General features: G+C 39.8%; 2 protein-coding genes across 3 annotated transcripts in view; both read left to right on the top strand.

Annotated features, from left to right (window-relative positions):
• The first annotated feature begins 118 nt into the window (after positions 1-118).
• Positions 119-12,227, top strand: ARL9 (ADP ribosylation factor like GTPase 9). 2 transcript variants are annotated; one of them, XM_064486415.1, is made up of 4 exons: positions 119-509; positions 3,443-3,605; positions 6,341-6,516; positions 9,867-10,253. In XM_064486415.1, exons 1-4 carry the CDS (start codon positions 237-239, stop codon positions 10,044-10,046), a joined length of 792 nt encoding a protein of 263 aa, XP_064342485.1. In that variant the 5' UTR covers positions 119-236; the 3' UTR covers positions 10,047-10,253. The 2 variants fall into 2 exon arrangements, with proteins under 2 accessions (XP_064342485.1, XP_064342486.1); XM_064486416.1 differs by lacking the exon at positions 9,867-10,253 and adding an exon at positions 10,724-12,227 and having other exon boundaries at positions 125-509.
• A 2,413-nt stretch (positions 12,228-14,640) lies between these two features.
• The window catches only part of SPMAP2L (sperm microtubule associated protein 2 like), a 37,492-nt gene continuing 28,747 nt past the window's right edge, over positions 14,641-23,385 (top strand). The window contains exons 1-3 of the mRNA XM_010983147.3: positions 14,641-15,097; positions 21,126-21,128; positions 23,313-23,343. Coding sequence (XP_010981449.2) covers positions 14,641-15,097; positions 21,126-21,128; positions 23,313-23,343 — 491 coding nt within the window. The remainder of the gene's footprint in view (positions 15,098-21,125; positions 21,129-23,312; positions 23,344-23,385) is intronic.

Raw genomic sequence — 23,385 nt, 5'->3', positions numbered from 1 at the left:
CCGCCGGCTTCGGCAAATCTGCTGCGCGCAGTGCCCCGCGGGCGAGCGTCAGATGCCTGGCGGCAACCCGGGAACCGGCGGCGGCGTCCGCCGTGACCTCGGAGGCGGCGTACGGCGCAGGGACCTACGTCTCCGCCGTGCGCTCCCCGCGGGGGCCACGCCTGCTGAGACCCCGCACCGCGGCTCCAGCGTGCGGGCGCGCAGGAGGAGCAGGGAAGGAGGCCGGGGCTGTGGGGATGGAGAGGTGGAAAGTGAAGAGAGAGAAGGGAAAGGGGCCGGAGAAAGAGAAAACTCGGGGAAAAGGAAAGGAGGAGAAAGATAAAAAGAAGGAAGTGGAGAAGGAGAAAATTAAGGAAAAAGAAAAGGGGAAGGAGGAGAAAACTAAGAGTAAAGAGGAGGAAAACAGGAAAGAGCAAGAGACGGACAAAGAGAAGGAACAGTTTAAGGAAAAAGAAGAGAAAGAGAAGGACAACGACAGCACATTGACAAAGCCCCCCCTGGAGCCGCCGGTAAGAGACCGGCGCCTCGGACCCTCACCCGAGGCCATTGTCCGGCGTTCAGGGCGGAGCGCCGGCTCTGTTACGTGCGAGGCCCCGGCCCGCGCCGGAGGGAATCTGGTCTCGTCCGCGGGCTTTTTATCTGCGGGTGGAAGGGGCTCCAGTCTTCTAACGACCCGTCGCTAGTCCCTTTCCCGCGGCCTCCTGCCCGGCTTCACCCCTAACCCCGTCCCCGCGTCCAGCCCTCGTCATGTCTAGTGTTGAAGAAGAGGTCTTAGCTGGTCTTCACGGGGGCGCGGGGAACACTCTTTTTCCAGCCCCATCTCTGTCCAGCGCTCAACCCTAGCTCCCTGACCGCCCACAACACTGAACTCAGCTCCAAACACTCGCCGCCCGCAGGATCTCTGTCCCGGCCTTTTCTGTTTAATGGGTTCTTTGTGGGAGGGTGCAGGGTACCTGAATGTGTGCAGGATGTGTTTGGGGACTGTCTGGGTCTTTTCTGTGGGCGCTGTGGTTACTGCTTCCATTCTTTGCAGACCACCAGCGCCCAAAGGGGGCCGTCATAGAGGTTTGAGAAGCCTCAGAAACCAGGCATTGTAGTCACAAAAAGACAAATCCGTATGATTCCACGTATATAATGTACACAGAATAGTCAAAATCACAGAGTCAGAGAATGGAATGGTGGTTGCCAAGGCTTGGGGGAAAGGACAGTGGGGAGTTAGTGTTTAATGAGTACAGTTTCAGTTTCACAAGATGAAAAGGGTTATATTATGAAGATGGATGGTGGTGATGGTTGCACATTATGAATGTATTTAATATCACTGAACTGTATGTTTGAAAATGGTAAAGATGGTAAATTTTATGTATTTTACCACAGTTTAAAAATTGAGGGAGAAAAAAAGAAAAAACAGACATTATTTGGATTAGCTTAGTGATCTCGGTGCTTCTGGAGTTCCTGGGCTCAGAGCTGCTTTCTGGTTCTAAACAATGTGAATTATTAACAAGGATTTGATCTCTGGTAAAACAGACAAATAGATTCATATATAGTTAAAGGAATAACTTTTTACAAGGAACAGTTGTGTTCAGAATCACATTTTGTGTCAGAACTCTTGGTTTACAGTAATCCCAGCTTTTCTTGAGAGATTATAAACATAAGGAAGCTTGTGTTTTAGACTAAAAAAGAAGAAAACTGTAAGGCAGCAGTGACTACAGAATTTCTAGATAAGATGTGCTTAGAGGTAGCGATGTGGCTGGAAAGGAAATAAGGAACTGTTTTTATTCACAATGGTTCTTAGGCTCTAAAATGCCATTATTTTAGGTACCAAAAAGAAAGAAAAAAATGCTGCCAATCAAAATATGATATACCATAGATTGTAAAGTCCTCATTTCAGAAATGTTAAATGAGAAAAAAAAAATCTTGGAATTGATGAAATATGTTGGGGTAGCCTGTATGGGGCTATTAGTGGTGTTAATTGTGGACAGAATCCACATCTTATAGCCATTTCTTGGTGCCACCATTGCTTTAAAGCATGCCACTTAAAACCATCCAGTGAAGTCTTCTCTGTGCGTCAAGTTCCTCTTCTTTACCATCACAGTCTCAGAATGACACTCTGATATTTAGATGCAGATGGGAGGGAATGGGGAGTAAATGGAGATGGAGATAGGGAACATCGATGGAAATACCAATTCCTATAAGAGCCATCAAGAATTCATTCCCAAAACAAAAATGTACTTTTAAAATTTCTGTTATTCACTAGACAGGGTTTGTAAATCATGCTCTGTACACAAGTCTCTATTAGACCAGCCTTAAAACATCTCATTTGCATGTAGATCTTACTAGGAGGGGGGAAAAAAAGAGATGGGAGGTGGGATAGACATTCTAACGCTGTTTAGGATCACTTTTTTTACCAGAAATCCAATCTAAGTCTATGTCAGCGTTTAATGTTCAAGCAGAGATGTATAAGATTATTATTTTTAAACAGTGCCATTGAAGACATTTACTAGTGTTTTTTGTGCATGAGAAACCCTTTCAGTAGGCTGTTTGGGAAATAGGGTTGAATTCCTGTGAGCAGTCTGGCTGGATTGTTGCTCATTTATTACTCTTTACATTAAAATTTGTACCCTTAAAGCCACCTTGCTGAGTATTCTAAATTTTCTATTTCTGCCTCCATCCCAGCTTGCCCTTCTTGCCCCTCAGCCACTTGTCATAAACATTTCTAAGGCTTGTATGTTGGTGGAATGCTTCTTCCTAAAGTTTACATCTATTTCATCAGGTTTTAGCATCAGATTTAAAAATACTCATTTATGATTAGAGCTGGTTTGATTACCTATAATCTTGGCCTTTTCATTCAATTATGATATTTATACTTAAAATATATAAAAGGGGAACCTTGCCCTGAGTGCTTTTAATCTAGTGATCCAATTGGGAAGACAAGACAGATTGAGAATATGAGACCTTAGATGCTTACAAACTAAATGGCAGAATCAATACATGGATCATCAATACAAGACCCCAAACAATAAATTGAATTCTGGTGCAATCTCCAGTGAGCTCAGGAAGTAAACAGAAGTCTGAAAATTAGCCCTGAAAATATGGCATCTCCCATAAGTGATCAGATAGATAGATAGATAGATAGATAGATAGATAGATAGATAGATAGATAGATATAGATCGATATTAAGTATTTATTTGATAGATTGACTAGAATTTGGGAGATGAAGAAGGGATGTGTGATTAATATCACATAACCAGTGGCTGATTGTACAATACAAACTGACTGGGACAGTTTGTTCTAGACCTATTAAATTTTTTGTGAAGTTTTGCTCTGTTTTACAATTCCGAAATATTATTGGCAAGAACATTACCAGGAGCCAGGAAAACAAGGCCCTAGCTTTATTTATTTATATGATGGCATAGCTTTATTGACTTATTTTTTGTTTTGCAGGAGAAAAATAAGCAGATCCTAGTGTTGGGCCTGGATGGAGCAGGAAAAACCAGTGTTCTCCACTCTCTAGCTTTAAACAGAGTCCAGCACAGCATGGCACCCACCCAAGGTTTCAATGCTGTGTGCATCAGTACTGAAGACAGCCAAATGGAGTTCCTGGAGAGTAAGCCCTCTTTCTCAGTGGTTCTGGGAATAGCCTACAGCTTGTAGCCACATTACTGTTACAACTTAAGCCAGATGTAATGTTATCAACATTGGGTTCTTGTGAAAAGAAGCACTGGGTCAGATTTTCCTAGACTTCTAGAATGCTTGTGTAGTTTAATGCTAGGGTGCAGTGGGGGCGGAAATCACTTTCTGCTCTTTTTATTTTCCCCTTTTTGCAGTGGTGGGGATAAAGGGGAGTTGAGAGGAAGGCTTTGGCACCCCCTCTTATAACAGCCTCTCTCCTCCCTTACTTCGTCAGATAAACATGCAATCTAAATACAGTGTGCTTCCTTCTCTGCCAGTGCAAATATAGACAAGCCCCCAACCTCTTGTAACCAGGTGGCAACTCAGAAGCCCCTAGTCTATAGTAATTCTGGAGTCACCATCTCTCAAAATATTGCTGTTCCCCGAAGTCGCATCAGATCCTCTTGTCTTCTGTTTACACTCTCTCCTAGGATGATTTCATCCATCCTCTTGACATTAAATACTATCTATATGCTAATAACTCCCCGATTTATCTGTCTAGCCCAAACATATCCAGATGTCCCCTGACATCTCTACCTGGTTTTTCATTGGCCTCTCAAATCTAACATGGTCAGAACAAAATATTTACTGTATCTCCATATCTATTCCTTTCCCTGTAATCCACTGTCAGTAAGTGACTCCTCACCCAGCAAGTTACTCAAGCCAGAAAACTGGGAATTTTCTGTACCCTCTATTGTACCCCCACCTCCCACCCACAAGTAAAACGATATGAATTTTTGTTTTCATCCAGTTGTGAAGAGAAAATGGTGAGCAGAGAAAATGGTAAAACTGTAGGCAAATCATTAAGGTAAAAGTATTATTAGGACTACAGGTGTCAGTTTGCCCAGAAGCTACGGAAGTAATAATAATTTTAACAAAGTAGATAGCTAAGCAAATAGTCTCAAAATATAAAAAGTGGAAGGGAAGGGAGGAAAAGGGAAGGGAACGGACGGAAATGAAAAAATGAAGTAAGGAAAAAGAAAAGAAAGGAAGAATCCAATTACAGGGAGAAATGGACAGATCTACAGCTGGAATGAGGGATTTCAACATCTCTTCATCAATTGTTTATAGGATCAAGGAGAAAACAAATCTATAGAGACACAAAAATTGAACACAATCAAATATAAAATTAAACAATTTTAGCCACATCCAAAATTTAAAATTCACATTTTTCTCAAACACTCACAGAACAGTTCCAAAATTGACCACTTACTGGGCCATTCAGCAAGTCTTAATAAATTTTTCAAAGAAGAGGCATCATACAAACCATGTTGTCTGGCTATGTTGCAGTTAAATTAGAAGTTAATAACTAAATGATTACAATCCCTCTGCTGGTGAAATGTCATGGTGTTGCCAAAAAATGGGGGACAACCTAAATGTTCATTCATGTTTAAACTACATACATTAAAACCATATGAATTACTTAGATTATATAACATTCTTTAAAAAAAAATAAAAATACTTCAAAGAATGACTAGCCTGGCTCTACACAAAGAAAACAAGGAAAGGCAAATAAAGACCCTATATTACTGTTTTTTAAAATGTTTCTGTCAAGTTCCCAAAACAAGAGTCTATAAACTTTTTTGTTAAGGGCTGAAGAGTAGCTAATGTAGACTTTGTGGGCCACATGGTGTCTGTGCAGCTGCTCAGCCCTGTTGTACTGTGAAAGCAGCCAGAGGCCATATGTGGACAATCACATGTCTGTGTTCTTTTTTTTTCTTTTAATTTTTTCCTGGGGTGGGGGTGGGTGGGTAATTAGATTTATTTATTTATTTTAATGGAGGTACTGGGGATCAAACCCAGGATCTTGTGCATGCTAAGCATGCGCTCTACCACTGAGCTGTACCTTACCCCCTCCACTGCATGTCTGTGTTCTGATCCTTTGTATTGAAATCCAAATGTGATATAATGTTCATGTGCCATGAAATATTATTCTTTTTTTCCCGCCCCCAAACATTTAAAAGTGTAAAAATCTTTCTTTGTGGGCTGTACAAAAAATAGGCAGTGAACCAGATTTAGACTGTGGGTCATCGTTTGTCAACCTCCGTCCGAGGAGAAAAGTAACTGAATTCATTGTGTATGTATTATTATCATTCCCCAAAAGTTTCTTCTGGGAAGAATCAGCAGAATGAAAGATCCCAAAGGCATTTTTTCCTGAGGCAAGTATTCTTGAATGTCCACTGGATCATATTAACTCTTAGTGCAAGATTAAGAGGGGAAATTAGTTCTAGGATTTTGACAAAGGAAGAAAGTTATGCAAGTGAGGCTAGCCAATGAAACTTAAATCAGTCCATTTAAAACTTATTTTAGAGAAACACGTGTTTTAACCTACCACTCTAAGTTACTTTAGTAGCCTACTCCAACTTGCTGGCTGTACTGCTGTGTATAGCAGGTCAGGAGGCATCCGCTGTAGTACATATTTAAGATCTTTATGCTGATTCTTTGTGCTACAGAATGAATGACCCACTTATAGAGGGTAAATATTCCCACCAATCATTTCCCCAGTAATATCTCTCTGGTTGTTCTCAGAACTGGGTACAGTCTCACAGAGGTCTTTCATCAGAACACCTGTCCAGTGTTCAGAAATTACCTAATTGTGCCTTTCCTGCCCCCTCAGTGGACACTTCTGAGATTTCTGCGTATGTCTTCCTTCTCTACTGTTCTTTGTAGTTGGCGGCAGCGAACCTTTCCGTTCCTATTGGGAAATGTACCTGTCCAAGGGGTTGCTGCTGATCTTTGTGGTGGATTCAGCAGATCACAACAGACTACCTGAAGCCAAGAAACACCTTCATCAACTAATTGAAACAAACCCAATCCTTCCTCTGGTTGTGTTTGCAAACAAACAGGTAAAAAAGTTGTGCAAATATAAATTGTACTCAACAGTTACATTGTTAATACAAGAATTAGAAATGTCTGTACTTTTAATAGCTAAATATTCAATAATACGCTATCTGTTCAGTTCAATTTATACTAATTAGATCTGCTTGATTATACAGTCAGCCCTTCGTATCTGTGGATTCAACCAACCTGGATCAGGGGGAAAAAATTCCAGAAAGTTCCAAAAAGCAAAACTTGTATTTGCCACACATAGGGAAATATTTATATAGCATTTATATTGTATTTACAACTATTTACATATCATTTACATTGTACTATGTATTATAAATAATCTGGATTTAACTGTATAGGAGGATGTGCATAGGTTTTATGCAAATACTATGCCATTTTATGTAAGGAACTTGAGCATCCTCAGATTTTGGTATCTTCAGGGGTCTTGCAACCAATTCCCCTCAGATACCGAGGGACAGCTGTAAACTCCTTGAGAACAGAGACTGTCAGTAACCTTTGTGTCCCATATAATAACTAATATATGGCCTTGTGCATAATAAGAATTCAACAAATTTGTGTTGAATTTAATTCAATAAACATTTACGGATTGTTGAACTGATTTCAAAAAAATTTTTGAATGCCTACCATGAATAAAAAAGTAGTTTTAGATCAATTAGCCTGATCTAAATTTATTTCACACACATGCATTAACATTACTAAACATTCATGGAGAAATTGAAACCCTTGTGTAGTGTTGGTGAGAATACCAGATGGTACAGCCACTATGAAAAACAGGATGGCAATTGCTTAAAAAAAATCAAAAATAAAATTTTCGTATGGTCCAGCAATTCCACTTTTGGCTGTATAACCAGTAGAATTCAAAGTAGGCACTCAAACAGTTATTTGTATACCCATGTTCATAGCAGAAGTATTCACAGTAGCCAAAAAGTAGAAACAACCCTAGTGTCTATCCACAGATGAACAGAAACAAAATGTGGTCTATACATACAATGGGATATTATTCAGCCTTAAAAAAGAAGGAAATTCTGACACATGCTACAACATGGATGAACCTTGTGGACGTTATGCTAAGTGAAATAAGCCAGTCACAAAAGGACAAATACTGTATGATTATACTTTCATGAGGTACCTAGAGTAGTCAAATTCATAGAGACAAAAAGTAGAATTGTGGTTGCCAGGGGCAGGGGGAAAGGAAAATGGAGAGTTATTGTTTGATGCGTACAGAGTTTCAGTTTTACAAGTTGTTTGGAAATGGATGGTTGTACAACAGTGTGAATGTACTTAACTGTGCACTGAACTGTACACTTAAAAATGGTTCATATGACAAATTTAGTTATGTGTATTTGACCACAGTAAAAAAAAGTTTAAAAAACCCCCATTCAACATCTATAGCATTGTACAGGCACAATTCGTCAATACTTGGTATTGTCAAACTTTTTCATTTTTGCCAGTCTCATGGAGTTAAAATTTTACCTCATTCTAATTTGCATTTCCTTAATTATTTGTGAGCTTGAACATTTTTTGAGATGTTCACTGGTTATTAGTTTTAAATGAGTTTTATTCTTTGAAATGAATTTCCATATCTGTAAATTGTTTTTTTAATATCTTTCCCCAAATTCCTATTAGGGTGTTTATCTTTCCTCATTTGAGCTGTAGGGAGTCTCATATCTTTTGGAAAAACAATCCTTTGTCAGTTACATACATTACAAATATCTTGTCCAGCAACCTATTGGTTTATCATTGTACTTTGTTTATGGTTCCCATTTTTATACATAGGTTTTCATTTTTAATAATCAGATTTGTCAATACTTTCCTTTGTGGTTTATATCTCTTCATCAAATGAAATAAACAGAGCCATTCAGTGTCAAGTTTATAACTTTTACTGGGTTTAATAATGAAAGGTTTGAATACTCTAGTTTAAGGGTAATCTATATTTACTGATACTCCTTGGCCAAAGTAATCTATGCTTTTAGATGACTCACTGGTTTAAGTTATAAGTATTTTTTAAAAGTCATCTTACTATCTTTACTCTTTGAGTGATGACCTCTATTAAGGCACAGTTATGTAAGGGTGGGCTATACCTGATACTTATCCCTGATGTGCTTTTATCATTACAGAGAGCCCCTCCTCCCATCCAACACCCTTTCTCTCCTATTGTCTTCTCGAATTCCCTCAGTGAATTTTTTAGGCTTGAGACATTGTCCACATGTTACTGGATTCATGAGCACAGTTGTGAAATTCACTGCAGGCTCTAGGACTAAATGAATTCAGGTTTCATACAGGTAATATATTAGGATGACCAGAAAGTTGTAACACATCAGGAAAAGCCTCACAGGCTCCAAGTGATGGAATTTGATAGGTTCATAGTGGTACAAGAAAAAATAACACAATATTGGAACACTTCCAGAGATTTTTAAATGATCCTTTAAAACTTAGGGAGAACACTATAAAACAACAAAAGGCCAATTACAAATGCAATTTTAAGAGCGAAAATGCTTAAACTTTTGCAAAAGACTTAAAAATTATAACTGAATCTGTGTGTATATTTAGGAAATGGAATATCAGAGGTTATTTGCATAAATAATTCTTGTTGTGTAAGAGGCAAAGAAATATGTTTTGACCTTAGCATTTTGACCTCAAGTAGGTTTTGACCTTGGCATGCAGCATAAGCACACGTTTCCTTTCTCCTCATTTTAATCTCTCTTCTCTCTGCCTCTCCCTGTGGATTTTCCTCCTTTAAGCCTTTCCCACTTCTCCCTCTTGTCCTCGTTCTCTCCACCTGTTCCTCCTCTTTTGGTCTCCGTCACCCACTAGTCCACTTTCTAAATTCACTGCCTCCCTGATCCTGTCTCCATCTTCCTCTACCCCTCCAAATTTGATCCATAATTTTTTGTTCAGTGGAAATAATGGTCACAAAAGAAAACTCACATTTGGCAAAAAATATGGACACAAACCAATTAATGAATCAAATTTCTATTGTTAAAGACAAATTAAAAGTAATTGATCCTTTTGAGAATGATCTTGGGAAAATAAAGACAAAATGGAAAAACAAAATTAGAAGCAGTTTGACTGCTCTGTTTAGGAAATTGATTAAGATATTGTATCAGCTTAACTTTATTTCAGAAAATACTTTTTTGATGGTAACTCATAAATGCTGGTATAATTCTGATGAAAATCCTTATATTCAAACAACCACTAGAATCATAATAATGGGGTTACAATATCCTCCATATTACAATGGGAGTGGGATCATTGAGAGCAATGAAGGAGAGTAGTAAATGTATTTATCCAAAAAGATTGCAAAATGACCAACTTTTTCTCAATTCTTTTCCCACTCTTGGTGAAGGATCTTGAAGCAGCCTATCACATTACAGATATTCATGAAGCTTTGGCATTATCTGAGGTGGGAAATGACAGGAAGATGTTCTTGTTTGGAACCCAGGTGACTGAGAATGGCTCAGAGATACCCTCTGTCATGCAAGATGCCAAAGACCTGATTGCACAGCTGGCTGCAGACATGCAGTGATCAGGCCCAGGCCCACTGCGAGGCTCATGATTTGAATGTCACCAAGGAGTGGCCATCTGGAAGCCAAATGTTTCCACTTTCAAATAAAAAATAAGCCATTTACTATTTTCTCAATGTGTGGCATATATACATATATAAAATAATGTTAATTAAGAGCATCACGTTATTTAGATTTTGAACTTTAAAAATATTGGTAAAATAATGTATTTGGGGGGATTGGATTTTTAATCAATAAAATTAAAGAACATTAGCAAGCATTTATCCCATTTGTAGTTTTTTCAGTGACATGGGATTTATATTAAAATATTTTAATAAACTCCTCTTCTCAAGTAAAAATCCTATCTTTCCTTTAAGTGGGTCCATTTAACATTATAGGGAAAGAAATATTAAGATAGGGCAATGAGAAAAGTAAATACTTTCACACCCGTATAGAAGTATACATGAATGGCATTCAGAAAAATTTAGGAAAGGCTTCTTTTTAAAGAAACTGTTACACTAAATGAGGAACACTGTGGGGATTTATTTTTTTAAATTCTTGACATTTTGTTTTTTTATATGGATAAGCTTTCTTTACTAGAAATACTTTGTAAGGGTGATAACTCTATTTACCTACAGCCATGCTATAAATCCAACTTTTAATCTTAGTGTCTTGTCTTGATTTTTTTTTTTTTTTAAAGACTTCTGGTCCAGCATGTAAGTAGCTTGGAAGCCACCATTTCATCCTAACAAGTAAAAAGCTGAATAGACTGAACAATCAACATTGGAGAGACCAACAGGAGAATACAGAGAATAACAATTTACCAGACCAGAGACCCATAACAGGAAACTGCCGGTGGGAAGCAATGCCAGAGTATAAACACCAGGACTGTAAGTGACGAATTGCTGGATGATCAAAGTTGATTACTTTGAAGATTAAAAACTCCAGGGGATTGGGAGGGTATAGCTCAGTGCACAAAATCTTGGGTTCAGTCCTCAGTACATCCATTAAAAAAAGAGAAAAAATTCAGGGGAACCTGGTCATAAGTGGGTCCCAAATTTTGTGAGATTTACCTCTAGGATCTCAACCAGATACCTGCAGTAAATATTAGAGGAAAATCCCCTGGTGCTTCCAAGCGAGAGAAAAAAAAATTTTTTTTAAATACATCAAATCACTCTGTCCTTAACAAGGTCTGCCCTCAGAGGAAACTAGTTAACCAGAAGCTAGCCTGCTGGGATATTACCAGAGCCTAACTGACCTGGCGGAAGGGAAATAGCCAACTCCAGCCCACTCTAGCCATCCTGTCCCACCTAAAGATGGAGAAAACTAAGACAGAAGTGTGAAATTTGCAGTCCAGAGGCACAGAGTCACTAAAAGACTGAGACCTAATCTTAGGACTATAGAGCGCTCCCCTCCTGCCACACCTCACCACTGCATTACTAAAGGTTTGTTTTACAGCAGTTCTTTTTCACTGTACATCATGCCTGGCTATCAAGAAAAATTACAAGACATACTAAAAGGCAAAAAACACAAACGAGATAGAGCAAGCACTGTACAGAAATGAAGAATGTGTTTGATGGGCTTATTAATATAGCTAAGGAAAAAAATCTCTGAGCTTGAGGTTATCTCAATAGAAACCTCCAAAACTGAAAATCAAAGAGAACAAAGGCGCTGGAAAAAACAGGACAGAATATCCAAGGACTGTGGGACAACTACAAAAGTTGCAACATGTGTGTAATGGGAAACCAGAAAGAGAGGAAAGAAAGGAACAGAATAAATATTTGAAACAATAATGACTGAGAATTTCTCCAAATTAATGTCAGACACCAAACCACAGACCCCAGAAGCTCAGAAAACACCAAACAGGATAAATGCCCCCAAACTGCCCATAGGCATATCATTTTTAAGCTACAGAAAATCAAAAATGAAGGGAAAATCCTGAAAGAAGCCAGAGGAAAAAAAACACCTTACCTGTAGAGGATCAAAAAGAATTACATTAGACTTCTCAGAAACCATGCAAGCAAGAAGAGAGTGGAGCAAATTATTTATAGTGTTGAGAGAAAAACCCATCAACTTAGACTTCTGTATCCTGTGAAATCCTTCAAAAGTGAAGGAGAAAGACTTTCTTAGACAAACAAAAATTGAGGGAATTTGTTGCCGGTACTTCTGCTTTGCAAGAAATGTTAAAAAGAAGTTCCTCTAAAGAAATAGGTCAGAAATACATTTCTGATGTAGGTCAGAATACATTTCTGACCTACATCAGAAATACATTTCTGATGTAGGTCAGAAATTTGGATCTACATAAAGAAAGGAAGAAGTGAAGGTAAAATTAAAGCTTTTATTTTTCTTATTCTTAATTAAGCTAACAGATTACAGTCTGTTCAAAATAATAATAGAAACTATATTTGACTATATGTTATGCATGCATATATGCATATCAATGATATGATAGCAATAATACAAGGGATGAGACGGAAGAATTAGGATTATTCTGTTACTATAAGGCAGTGTCACTATCCATGAAATGATATAGTGTTGTTTGAAGGTAGACTTGGATTTGTTGTTAATATATATTGCAAACTCTAGGACAACCACTAAGAAAATAAAAGAAATTATAACTGATAAGCAAAGAAAGGAAAGGAAATGGAATCAAGTAAAATGCTCAGTTAAAACCACAAAAGGTAGACAAAGAGTAGAAGATAAAAATAAACAAAGAACAAAGACAACAAATAGAAAACAGTAACAAATATGATAGCTATTAATCCAACTAAATCAATAATAACTTTGAAGGTCAGTGGTCTAAAGGCACCAATTAAGAGATTTGTCAAACTGGATCAAAGATCCAACTATATGTTGCCTACGAGAAACTCACTTTAAATATAAAAAGACATTAGATTAAAACCAAATGAATGGAGACACTAATGCTAACACTAATCAAAAGAAAGCAGGAATAGCTATATTAATTTCAGACAGAGAAGACTTCAGAGTAAGGGAAGTTATCAAGGATAAGGAGAGGAATTACACCTAATGCACAAGCTACAAAATAAAAAACAAGTGAGACTACATCAACCTAAAAAGCTATACAGCAAAAGAAACCATCAACGAAATGAAAAAAGAACCAACGGAATGGGAAAAATATTTGCAGACCATATATCTGATAAGGGGTTAATATTCAAAATATATAATGAACTTATACAACCCAATAGCAAAAACAAACAATTAAAAAATGGGCAATGGACCTGAATAGACATTTCTTCCAAAGAAGATATGTGTATGGCCAACAAGTGCATGCATGAAAAGATACTCAACATCACTTATCTATAGGGAAATTCAGATTGAAACAACGATGAGGTATCCCCTCATGCCTATTAGAAAGGCCATCATCAAAAAGACAAGAGATAACTAATGCCAGCCTGGATGTAGAGAAAAGGGAAACTTTGCGTACTGTTGGTGGGATTGTGAATTGGTACAGGCAGTATGGAAAACAGTATAGAGGTTACTCGAAAAATTAAAACTAGAACTACCATATGATCCAGCAATTCCACTTCTGAGAATATATCCAAAGGAGATGAAAACACTGACTCAAAAAGCTGTCTGCACCACCATGTTCCTAGTAATTTACAATAGCCAAGACGTGGAAACAACTGACATGTCCATTGATGGATAAATGGATAAAGAATTTGTAGTATACACATACATACAATAGAACATGATTCAGCCATTAAAAAAAAACAAACAAACAAGGAAAGCCTATCATTTGCCACAACGTGGGTGGACCTTGAAGGCATTATGCTAAGTAAAATAAGTCAGACAAAAAATACTGTATGATCTTAGTAAAATATGGAATTTAAATGAACACCAAACTCAAGAAAAATAAATCAGATTTGTGGTTACATGCGGGGGTGTGATTAGAGGAAGGTGGTCAAAAGATACAAACTTACAGTTATAAGATAAATAAGTACTAGGGATGGACCATACAACATAATAACTACAGTTACCACGTCTGTATGATACATAGGAAAGAAGAGAGTAGATCCTAAGGGTTCTCACCACAAGGAGAAATTTTTTTCTGTTCTTTTTATTGTATCACTAGATGATGGATGTTAACTAAGCCTTTTGTGGTAAATCATTTTACCATATATGTAAGTCAAGCCAAGATGTTGTACACCTTAAACTTATACAGCGATGTATATCAATTATTTCTCAATAAAACTGGAAAAAATAAAATATTGTAATTTTTAAAAACACGGGAATAACAATGATAAAGGGGTCAACTCTCCAGGAAGATATAATGATCCTAAACGTGAATGTGCTTAAAAATAGTGTTAAAATAAGCGAAGCAAAAACAGCTCAGATCAAGAGCCCGCCCCTTTTCTCGGCGGACTGCCTATGGCTCTTCTCAGAGGACAAGGCCACCGCGGGCCCCTGCAGCGCCGCGCGTCCCCTTGGCAACGGGAGAACGTGCGGGGGGGGGGGTCCAGAGGCGGGGCTTGTCTGGCACAGGCTGTGTCCAGGAGGGGCGCGCTGCGGCGGGCGCGGGCGGCCCGCCCATCCCGCCCCCATCCCACGGAAAGTGAACAAACCCGGCCGTTGCCCCGCGGGAGCTTCTGGGCATCAATGGAGAGCCAAGAGTTTTCGGGTTCTTCTGTGCTGTCTGATGGGCGTGACACGACAGAAATATCCGCTCGCTCCGAAGCCCTTCCGAAGCCCTTTGTAGTCAGGATATTCGACATGCACACCAGGCCTGAGGAGTCTGAGGAGCCGGGCTTACCCGAGGAGTCCCAGGAGGCGGACGAGCAAGACCAGCGGGACGAGTCCGAGGACTCTGAAGGGTCCAACGAGATCCCCAAGCCCCACGAACCCTATGTGCCCCACAAGCCCCAGGCACCGTACGAGCCTCATGCACCCCGTGAACCCCGCAAGCCTCGCGAACCCCGTAAGCACCAAGGGCCCCATGCTTCCCAAGAGTACCGCAAGCTCCATGAAGCCGAGTTGCTTCCCAGAGCCGGTGTGATGATCTCCCCATCTCTGATAACCAGATTCCCGCCACAGATTCCGCCATCTTCCCTGAGCGGTAGGTTCTGGGGCCTCTGGGGCACTCCCACCCCATCAAAAACAGGGGATTCTAATGGAAAGGTTTGCCTGCAAGGGCCTATTTTGTTTTAAAGGAAGATTAACACTTGTGTGTTTACTTGCTGCTTTGCGGTGTTCTGTCTTTGGACCCCAAGGAACTCTGATAGAAGTTGAGACTGGCAATGAAACTGCATCTCTTCCCTCTCCCCTCTGCCCACCTGATGACCTCCTAGCTGTCCTTAATTTATCGCTGTCACTTCTTTTTGAAGCCCTTCTTAATTAAGTCTTCTGTACAATTAGTCCTTGTAGTCCTCTGGGTTGCCACTTTGAACATACCTCGGTTACAGCACTTAAGATTTTATATTCTATCATCTTTCTCTTCAATTAAGGGGAGGGATCATTGAAGGGAGGATATTTTTGTTAGTGTTTGGCACTTGGGGGCGTTCAACAAATGCTATTACATTGTTAAATATGTGGTAACAAAACACTTATCGAGCAAGAATTCGAAGACTGCATTTGCTAAATGCTTACTGTATGCTCTCTCTTTACGGAATTCATAAGATAACAAAGCCCATGGGACTTGGGTATAAACATCCTTTGCTCTGACAACAGCAGCTCACTTATGACCTCTCACTGCTGACCCCACCCAGAAAAATTCCTTGTCCACATTGGGCTCCCAGTCCCTTGGCTAACCACGTTATATGTCATCTCCTTGACTCATCTATCAGCATCGATTCTATGGGCTATCATTTCAGTTGCTCACTTACAACATCTTCCACCACCCCACTGATTTTTTGGCTATCCGTCAAACTTCTCCTGGCAAAACCAATCACCTACCCTCTGCCTATACCTGAGCCGCTGACTCTTCCTGTACAAAATCACACAATCTTACTGACGGCTTTTATTTCAGTTTCATGACAACAAATCTCAACTGGTCACTTGGCACTGCCTAGCAAGCCTACTTTATTCACCTAGTAAGTTAATTCTTCTAATCTTTGAGAAGATGACTAAATGCCTTCCTGACTCTCTTCCAATCTTTACACATTTGACCCTGAAACAGCTGAAGACTTTGCCTCACACTTGAGAAAACAGAAGCACTGTCATGAACTCCCTTATTTTCTTACCGCTAATCTATTGCCTTACTCAAATCCACACCCATGGATTCTGTCTTTTCTCATATTTCAGGGAAGAATTGTGCCTCTTTTCTGTGAAAGGCAAAATCCTCCACTTGTGCTTTGGATTCCACTCTTGTCTCCTGAAGAAATTTGTTCCTGCAGGTTATCCCCTCTCTCCTACAGCATCCTTTTGTCCCTTTTAATGAGTCAGTTCCATGAGCATACACATATACTCTAGAATCTTCTGTTTCGAAATAACCCTTGACCCACCACCCTTGATTCATCCAGGTGGCTTGGGTCAGAAACCTTGGAGTCATTCTTGACTCCTGTTTTTCCTCAAAATCTGCCTCGAAACCATTAGCAAGCCCTAATTTTGAAATGTATCATGATGATGACCATTTCATAACATCTAAACCTTCATCATCTTTGTAAGCCACTATCATCTTATGGTCTGCTGCAATAGCTTCCACTCTTGCCCCCTTCCCTCCCCCTGCCCCATTCCCACCAGTTCATGCTCATTTAGCAGTCACAGGGATCCCTTAGGACATAAATTATGTGCACCTCTCCTGCTCTCACTCTCCAGAGGGGATTCTCATCTCACATAGTTTGTAATCTAAAGCCCTAAGCAGGCCTATAAGGCCTCACATGCTCCAGCCTGCCTCCAGCCTGCCTCCAGCCTCCTGTCTCTGCTCTCCAGCCACGTGGACCTCCTTGTTCCCACCTCACAATTACTTCACTTGCTTTTTCCTCTCCCAGGACACTCTTCCCTCAAGGATTTGTCACCTCCTTGTAAAGGTGTACCAGATCACTGTCCAAAAGACCCTCTTTGTCCTGCTCATGTTCTTTAAGGTGTTTCTCTGACTGCATCAAGTATCTATTTGTTTACTGTTTACATTAAGCTCTCAGAGGGCAGAAGCTTTGTCTTCTCCACTGTTTCATCCTCAGTTCCTCAAGCAGTGCCTGGAATAAGCCAGAAGCTAGCAGTTATTATTGAATGAAAGATCTCTTCATTCAGCCTCTATGTCACCAAATCCAGTGTTTTTTTCTTCTATCCTTAAATACTGCTCAGAGATCAAATAAGATACGACTAATAATGGCTAACACCTACTGAGGGCTTGCCATACCAGGTACCACAACTACAGTAAGTCCTCAGTAGGTGTTGGCCATTATTAGTAGTGTCTTATTTGACCTCTTAGCAGCAGCATTTAATACAATCAACCACTCCCTTTTTGAAACATATACCTCCTTCTCCTGGCCTCTATGACACCACAATCTCCCAGTTTATCACCAGCCTGACTGCTTGCTGCTTCTTGCATTTGGTGAATCCTCCCTGTTTTCCTGAACTCTAACAGCCTGACCCTTTTTCTCTTTATTTACACTGTTCCCCTCCCCTCTCCCAAGTGGTCATATCTACACTCCTGGCTTTGAATAGCATCTTTATGCTGCTGCCTCCTAAATTTGTATACTTCAGCTCCTCTCTCTCCATTTGGATATATCATAGGCTTCTCAAATGGAATATACTTTGAGACAGAAGTCTTGATTTTTCTTCTCAATCTTTGTTCCTCCCTCAATCTTCCAATTGGATGCTTCCAGAAAATAGTATCCAGTTGCTGAAGCCTCACCTCCCACCGCAAAAACAAACAAAAAAACCTAACACCTCAAACTACCATTTCTCCCTGATTCCTCTTTCTTCACCCTCAAATCCAATCCGAGTTCTGTTAGTTTCCTCTTCAGACCATTTCACTCATTTTCTCTGCTAACACCGTCATGCCATGCACAGTCATCTCTCACCTGGATTCTACGTTAGCGTCCTGAGTGGTCTCGCTGCTTCTGTCCTTGTGCCCTGCAAGCTCTCTACTACCTCAGCCAGAGTGGGTATTTGAAAAACCGAATTGGATCACATTTCACCTGTACTGTGTTGTCCTCCAGGGGCTTCCCGTTGCTCCCAGGATAAACCCAAGCTTTTCGTAGGGGTCTCTAGAGCCCCACGGGCTCCCTGACCTCGCCCCCTACCTCTGTCCCTCCTGCTCACTCTGCCCCAGTCACACTGGCTTCTTTTCTGTTCCTCTGAAAGGCCTGCCCCATACTTGTCCCAGCTTCATCTTGATCATGTTACAGAAGGCTTTACTTGTAGGTGCAGTGGAATCCCTGTGCCTTAGTCCCCATCTGGAAGGGCAGCCTTTTAATTGTGGCTCCTGCCAGCAGATGGCAGCCTTCCCCAGCAGACGGTTCGGAGCACAAGCCTGATCGTCAGTTTTGTTAGCTCCAAGGGCAGCCTGAGCAGTGTGGCTTGTGTGCTATGGAATAAAACACAAACATTTAAAGGGCATAATGCAGCCATAATGTTCTTTTTTTTAAATCGAAGTATTTTTGATTTACAATGTTGTGTTAGTTTCTGGTATAGAGCATGGTGATTCAATTATACAAATATTCTTTTTCGTATTTTTCATTATAGGTTATTACAAGGTATTGAGTATAGTTCCCTGTGCTGTACAGAGGACCTTGTGTTTATCGTAAGTTCTGATGATCTCGTGGAGGGAGATGCTACTCATTATCTTACTCAAAATCTTTTGGGGCTTCTTCCTGTTGGCCGTGGAATAAGGGCGAGACTCCTCCAGGGCTGGTGGTGATCTGGCCCCACCACAAATCCTTTCCCTGGCTCCCTTCCCTCCATCCACCCTGACCACTGTCTTGATCTGCCTTTCTCTTGATTCCACCTCAGGGCCTTTACAGTTGCCGTTTCCTCGGCGTGAAACGCTCTTCCTCCCTCATCCCACTTTCTCCCCTCAGGTCATAATATATCTGGCACCTTCTTGTCTTTCATTTCCACAGCTACAGTGTCACTTCCTCCAAAGACACTTCCCTGATTGTCTCCCTAAACTAGGTGCCGCCTGCCTACTGCATACAGAACATCATGCTGGTTTATCTTCTTCCTGGTACTTACCATCGTCTGAAATAGTTCACTTGCCTATGGTCTGTTTGTCCACCTGAAAGGCAAGCTGCATCAGAGTAGGACAGGAACTTTATCTCCACCCTTCTCTAGTCCGAAGCTTAGAACCAATGGATGAATTCCACATGAAAGTCATTCATGTGGACATTGCCTACATTCACCCAGTCGTTACTGAGCTCGCAGTAACTTATGTCCATTGAGTGTCCTACATACTTAACATCATCTGATTTTAGCTTTAAAACAACCCTTCGGAGTAAGTACTATTTGTGTCCCCACTTTGCAGATAAGGAAACTGAGGCAGAGAGGAGGTAAGGGACTTGCCAAAGGCCACACACACAGTAACAGAGCAGAGATTGAGCCCAGACAGGCAGTCCCACAGCCTGCCCCACTTCACCCTCACACTCTTCTGCCTGTGCTGGATGCTGTGGGTGACAGAGAGGGGAGGTAAGGGAAATAATGAAGGGAAGGAGTGCAGCGCAGTGCTTGGCACGTTGTTAGTGCTCAATAAATATTACAGTGTTTAGTAAATAGTACCTAGTGGGCCTGTTACAGTCAGGGAAATAAACATTTGTCTATCCTGTCTGTTCAGCTGTGTACATCATGTGCTGTGAGGAGTACAAAATAAAGCAATCTTTCCAAAGTGTTTACAGGCTTATGGAGGTAATAATAATAATGACATAAGTAAAACAAAATCTGTAATCAGAGCCCAGATGAGTGATGTGGGCCTAAAGTCCATCCATAACCAGACCCTCTACATAAAATTCTCTCCCATTCTTGGATCACTCTGCAAAGTATTTTTGTCCTCAATTTACAGATGAGGAATCTGAGACTCTGCTTTGTCTGAGGGCATGTCGTGGGTGGGGCCAGCATTCAAAGCTCCATCGTTTGATCCAAAGCACATGAAATACTGCAGTGGCTAGACACTGGGTCAGTGGGAGAAAAGAATGGAGAGTGGGAGGGAAGAAGTACTGAAGTTACTCTCTAGGAGAAAGGAGCTGGGAAATATTTTGGGGACAGGGAGTCATACTGGAGTTGTACTCAGGAAGATCTGCTGCTAAGAAGGGATTGGATGTGTGAAATCCTGCCCCCGCCCCCAAAGAAATGTGAGTGCTTGAACGCTGCTGTGCCCAAGTCATGGCTCCAGCCACATCCTGAGGATGTCAGTTTGAGCACATAGTTAGTAAAGGGAGCTTAATGCTACTGGAAAGAGCACTGAACTAAGAAGTAGGAGACTTGGGGTTTCATCATAGCTGCATGTCTGTTTCCTTCTAGTGAAATGAGGTGAGTAGACTAGGCACTCTCTATGGACACTTCTAGTACTGAGAGTCTGTATCTTAACACTGTTGCTTGATTTGATATAACAAGATGCTGCCAAAGTGGGATTACTGTATATTCTTGAATATAAGGAAATTTGAAAAAATCCTAGCCGATTTGAATAGATAAACTTTTAGGGACAAAGGTAGAATAGATAAATGTTCATTTAGAATTGTGCTAATTTAGTTATGCCTGTAAAATTAAAAATTCAGAATATGGGGATTTTACCCAACTTTTCTAACAAATAAAAGGTGCTGTAAAAACATCTTTTATTTGTTAGAATAACAAACAAAACAACATATATGGAGAGAGGATCAGGGCTAGTGTTGAAGAGCAGTAGAGAAAAGACGATGCGTGGCCCTTGTGTGAGGCCTAATTCAAACAAACCAACTGTAAAAACACACTTTTGAGACAATTAAGGAAGCTTAAATATTTGTCAGGTATTAGATGGTATTAAAGAATAACTGTAAATTTTGTTCAGTATAATAATGACATTCTTCATTTCATTTTCCTTTCCCTTCTCCCTCCACTATTTTTCTACCTCTTTCCTCAAATTTTTCATCTTTAAACAGATAATGTACAGAGAGCTTAAGTGTTGCCCAAGATCAGAAATTAGAGCCAGGGGTTGGTTCCAGGCACTGATGCCAGAGCCAGTGGTCTTATCCATTAGACAGCACTGTTGTATTCCCCAAACCTGTTGGCTTAAAAAAATGGCAGTGCTTGTTCCACCACAAAGGTTGTGGGCCTGGGACCTGAAATTTTTCAGATTCCCCAGATATTGTAAGGTGCAGACAAGTTTGGGAACCAGCGTAATACTGCTCCCTTGGGACATTAGCTAACAATGGCCACCTGGGAGCTATTCCATCCTGCCAACTGATGAGATAACATCAAACATGGTTCTAAGATAAAGCGTGAAAGCCCTACCTGTGGGAGAAATTATAGCATGAAAGGGCAATAGGAAAATTCATATTAACCAGCGTTTGTAGAAGTTATTTTAGGATGGACTCAGTGTCCTATAGACTCTCTGGCCTGTGTTTATAACGCTGGAAACCAAGCTTGATGATACATCAAAGTCCACAGAACAAGTGCTGTGTCTTTCACGGGTGACAGCAGGACTGGGCGCAAGGGAGCTTTTGTAGACAACTTTCCCCTTTTCCTTAGATCTGAGTCAGTTTAGCCTTAAAAAGTAGAGTAGTAGAAAATACCTGCATTCAAAAATACCATTTGCTTTTTCTTTTTTTTTTTAAGGGCATAGCCTACCTTTTAGTAGGCTGTCAACTCTTTGAAAAAAGAAACTGTATCTTACTAATTTTTGTGCGCTCAACACTGGCGCCATGCTGCGTGTAACGGAGACCCAGTCAATTAGGTGATTGCTGTTTCTCTACAGTGTGCCTCCATCGATGCGCTTAAGTTGTGACTAATGATTCTGACTCCACTCACCTACTGTCTGCATATACTACATACAGTGTTTTACATGCATGTCGCTAACCTTTACACACACCTACCCACTATCCTCCTGTCTGAGAAGGGGAAACTGAGTCTCAGAGAACTTAAATAATTAACCCAAGATTGGACAGCTGAGTAACACAACTGGGATTTGAGCCATGTCTGTCTGATGCCTGACCACACCCACCTTCCTTCACCCCAAACACTCCAGAAGGCAGAAAATATTTCAGAAGTCCCAGGTGTGATTTAAAATTTGCAAGAAGAAACTGAAACGATCTGTCATAATGAGGCTTACTATATATAATAGGCCTTTTGATAATTTGGCCTGTTTGATCTCCTCTATTTTCCCACATTAAAATAAAACTTTTTTTTTTTTGACTGTCAATCGTCCCTCTATAAAGTTTGTTTTTATTTATTTATTTATTTATTTATTATTGATTTATAATCATTTTACAATATTGTGTCAAATTCCAGTGTTCAGCAAAAAAAAAAAAAAACACTTTTAAACGTGATTTTTAACTTACTTAACCATTTCATGTATTTTGGATATTTCAGGTGTATCCAATTTTCTACTATAAAAGATATTGCCATGAACATTTTTGTGTGTAAATCTTGGCCCACACTTGGAATTATTTCTTCAAGGTACATTTTTAGAAATAGAACTGGATTTAAGGAACAGAAGCATTACTGACTTACTACCAAATTATTTTTCATGAAGTATACTAATTTAAATGTCCACCAGCAGCATGCGAGTACTCATCTCATGTCACCCTTCCAGCATTATTAGCCTTTGTAAAAACTTTGTGCTAATTTGATAGTTTTAAAAAATCTCATTTTTATTTGCATTATTTTGATTACAAATTTTAACTTTTTCTTATGTTTATTAGCCCGTTATATGTCTTCATATATGAATTCAGTTCTTCTTCTTTGTCCATTTAACTTTTGACACCTACCTAAGTGTTCTTCTTATTTGTCTATACTTTTGTACTCTTCAAATATTAAGACTTTTAAACCTTTATCATTTTGTTACCAAATATTTCACCAAATTTTGATTTCCTCTCTAATTTTTTTTGACAGTTTTAGGTTCTAAATATTTTAAACTGTATTTTTCTTCTACATCTTTTGTCACCTGTAATGCAGATTAAAATCCAGTGATTAAGTAGGTATTGTTTTAGTTTTGCTCTAATTCAACTTTTTTTAAAAAAAAAAGTTTAACTCCTCAACTTATCTGTGGTTTACTTTGGTACGTGGTGTGACATATTTAATTTGGCCTTGCCCCTCTAAATAGTTATTTTTCCCAGCTCCTTTCTTTACTGATTTGTGATGGCTATCTTTATCATATCTTTGATTCTTATTGAATCTAATTTTTGTGTTTACTTCTCTTTTTGCAGATCCTGTTCCCTGTGACTTTATAAGGAAACGGTAAGAACACAGATACAGTGCTGTTCTCCCAGACTTAACGAA

Source organism: Camelus dromedarius, chromosome 1 (genome assembly GCF_036321535.1).
Source record: "Camelus dromedarius isolate mCamDro1 chromosome 1, mCamDro1.pat, whole genome shotgun sequence".
NCBI classification, from domain to species: domain Eukaryota; kingdom Metazoa; phylum Chordata; class Mammalia; order Artiodactyla; family Camelidae; genus Camelus; species Camelus dromedarius.
The sequence above is the reverse complement of the archived record's forward strand: the minus strand, read 5'-3'. Positions and strand labels throughout refer to the sequence as shown.

Bases quoted from the DNA above. Each gene is read 5' to 3' on its own strand.
- ARL9 (XM_064486415.1), top strand. From the start codon at position 237: ATGGAGAGGTGGAAAGTGAAGAGAGAGAAGGGAAAGGGGCCGGAGAAA. The intron at 3,606-6,340 runs GTAAGCCCTCTT...TGTTCTTTGTAG, and splicing joins CCAAATGGAGTTCCTGGAGA to TTGGCGGCAGCGAACCTTTC. The intron at 6,517-9,866 runs GTAAAAAAGTTG...CTCTTGGTGAAG, and splicing joins TTGTGTTTGCAAACAAACAG to GATCTTGAAGCAGCCTATCA.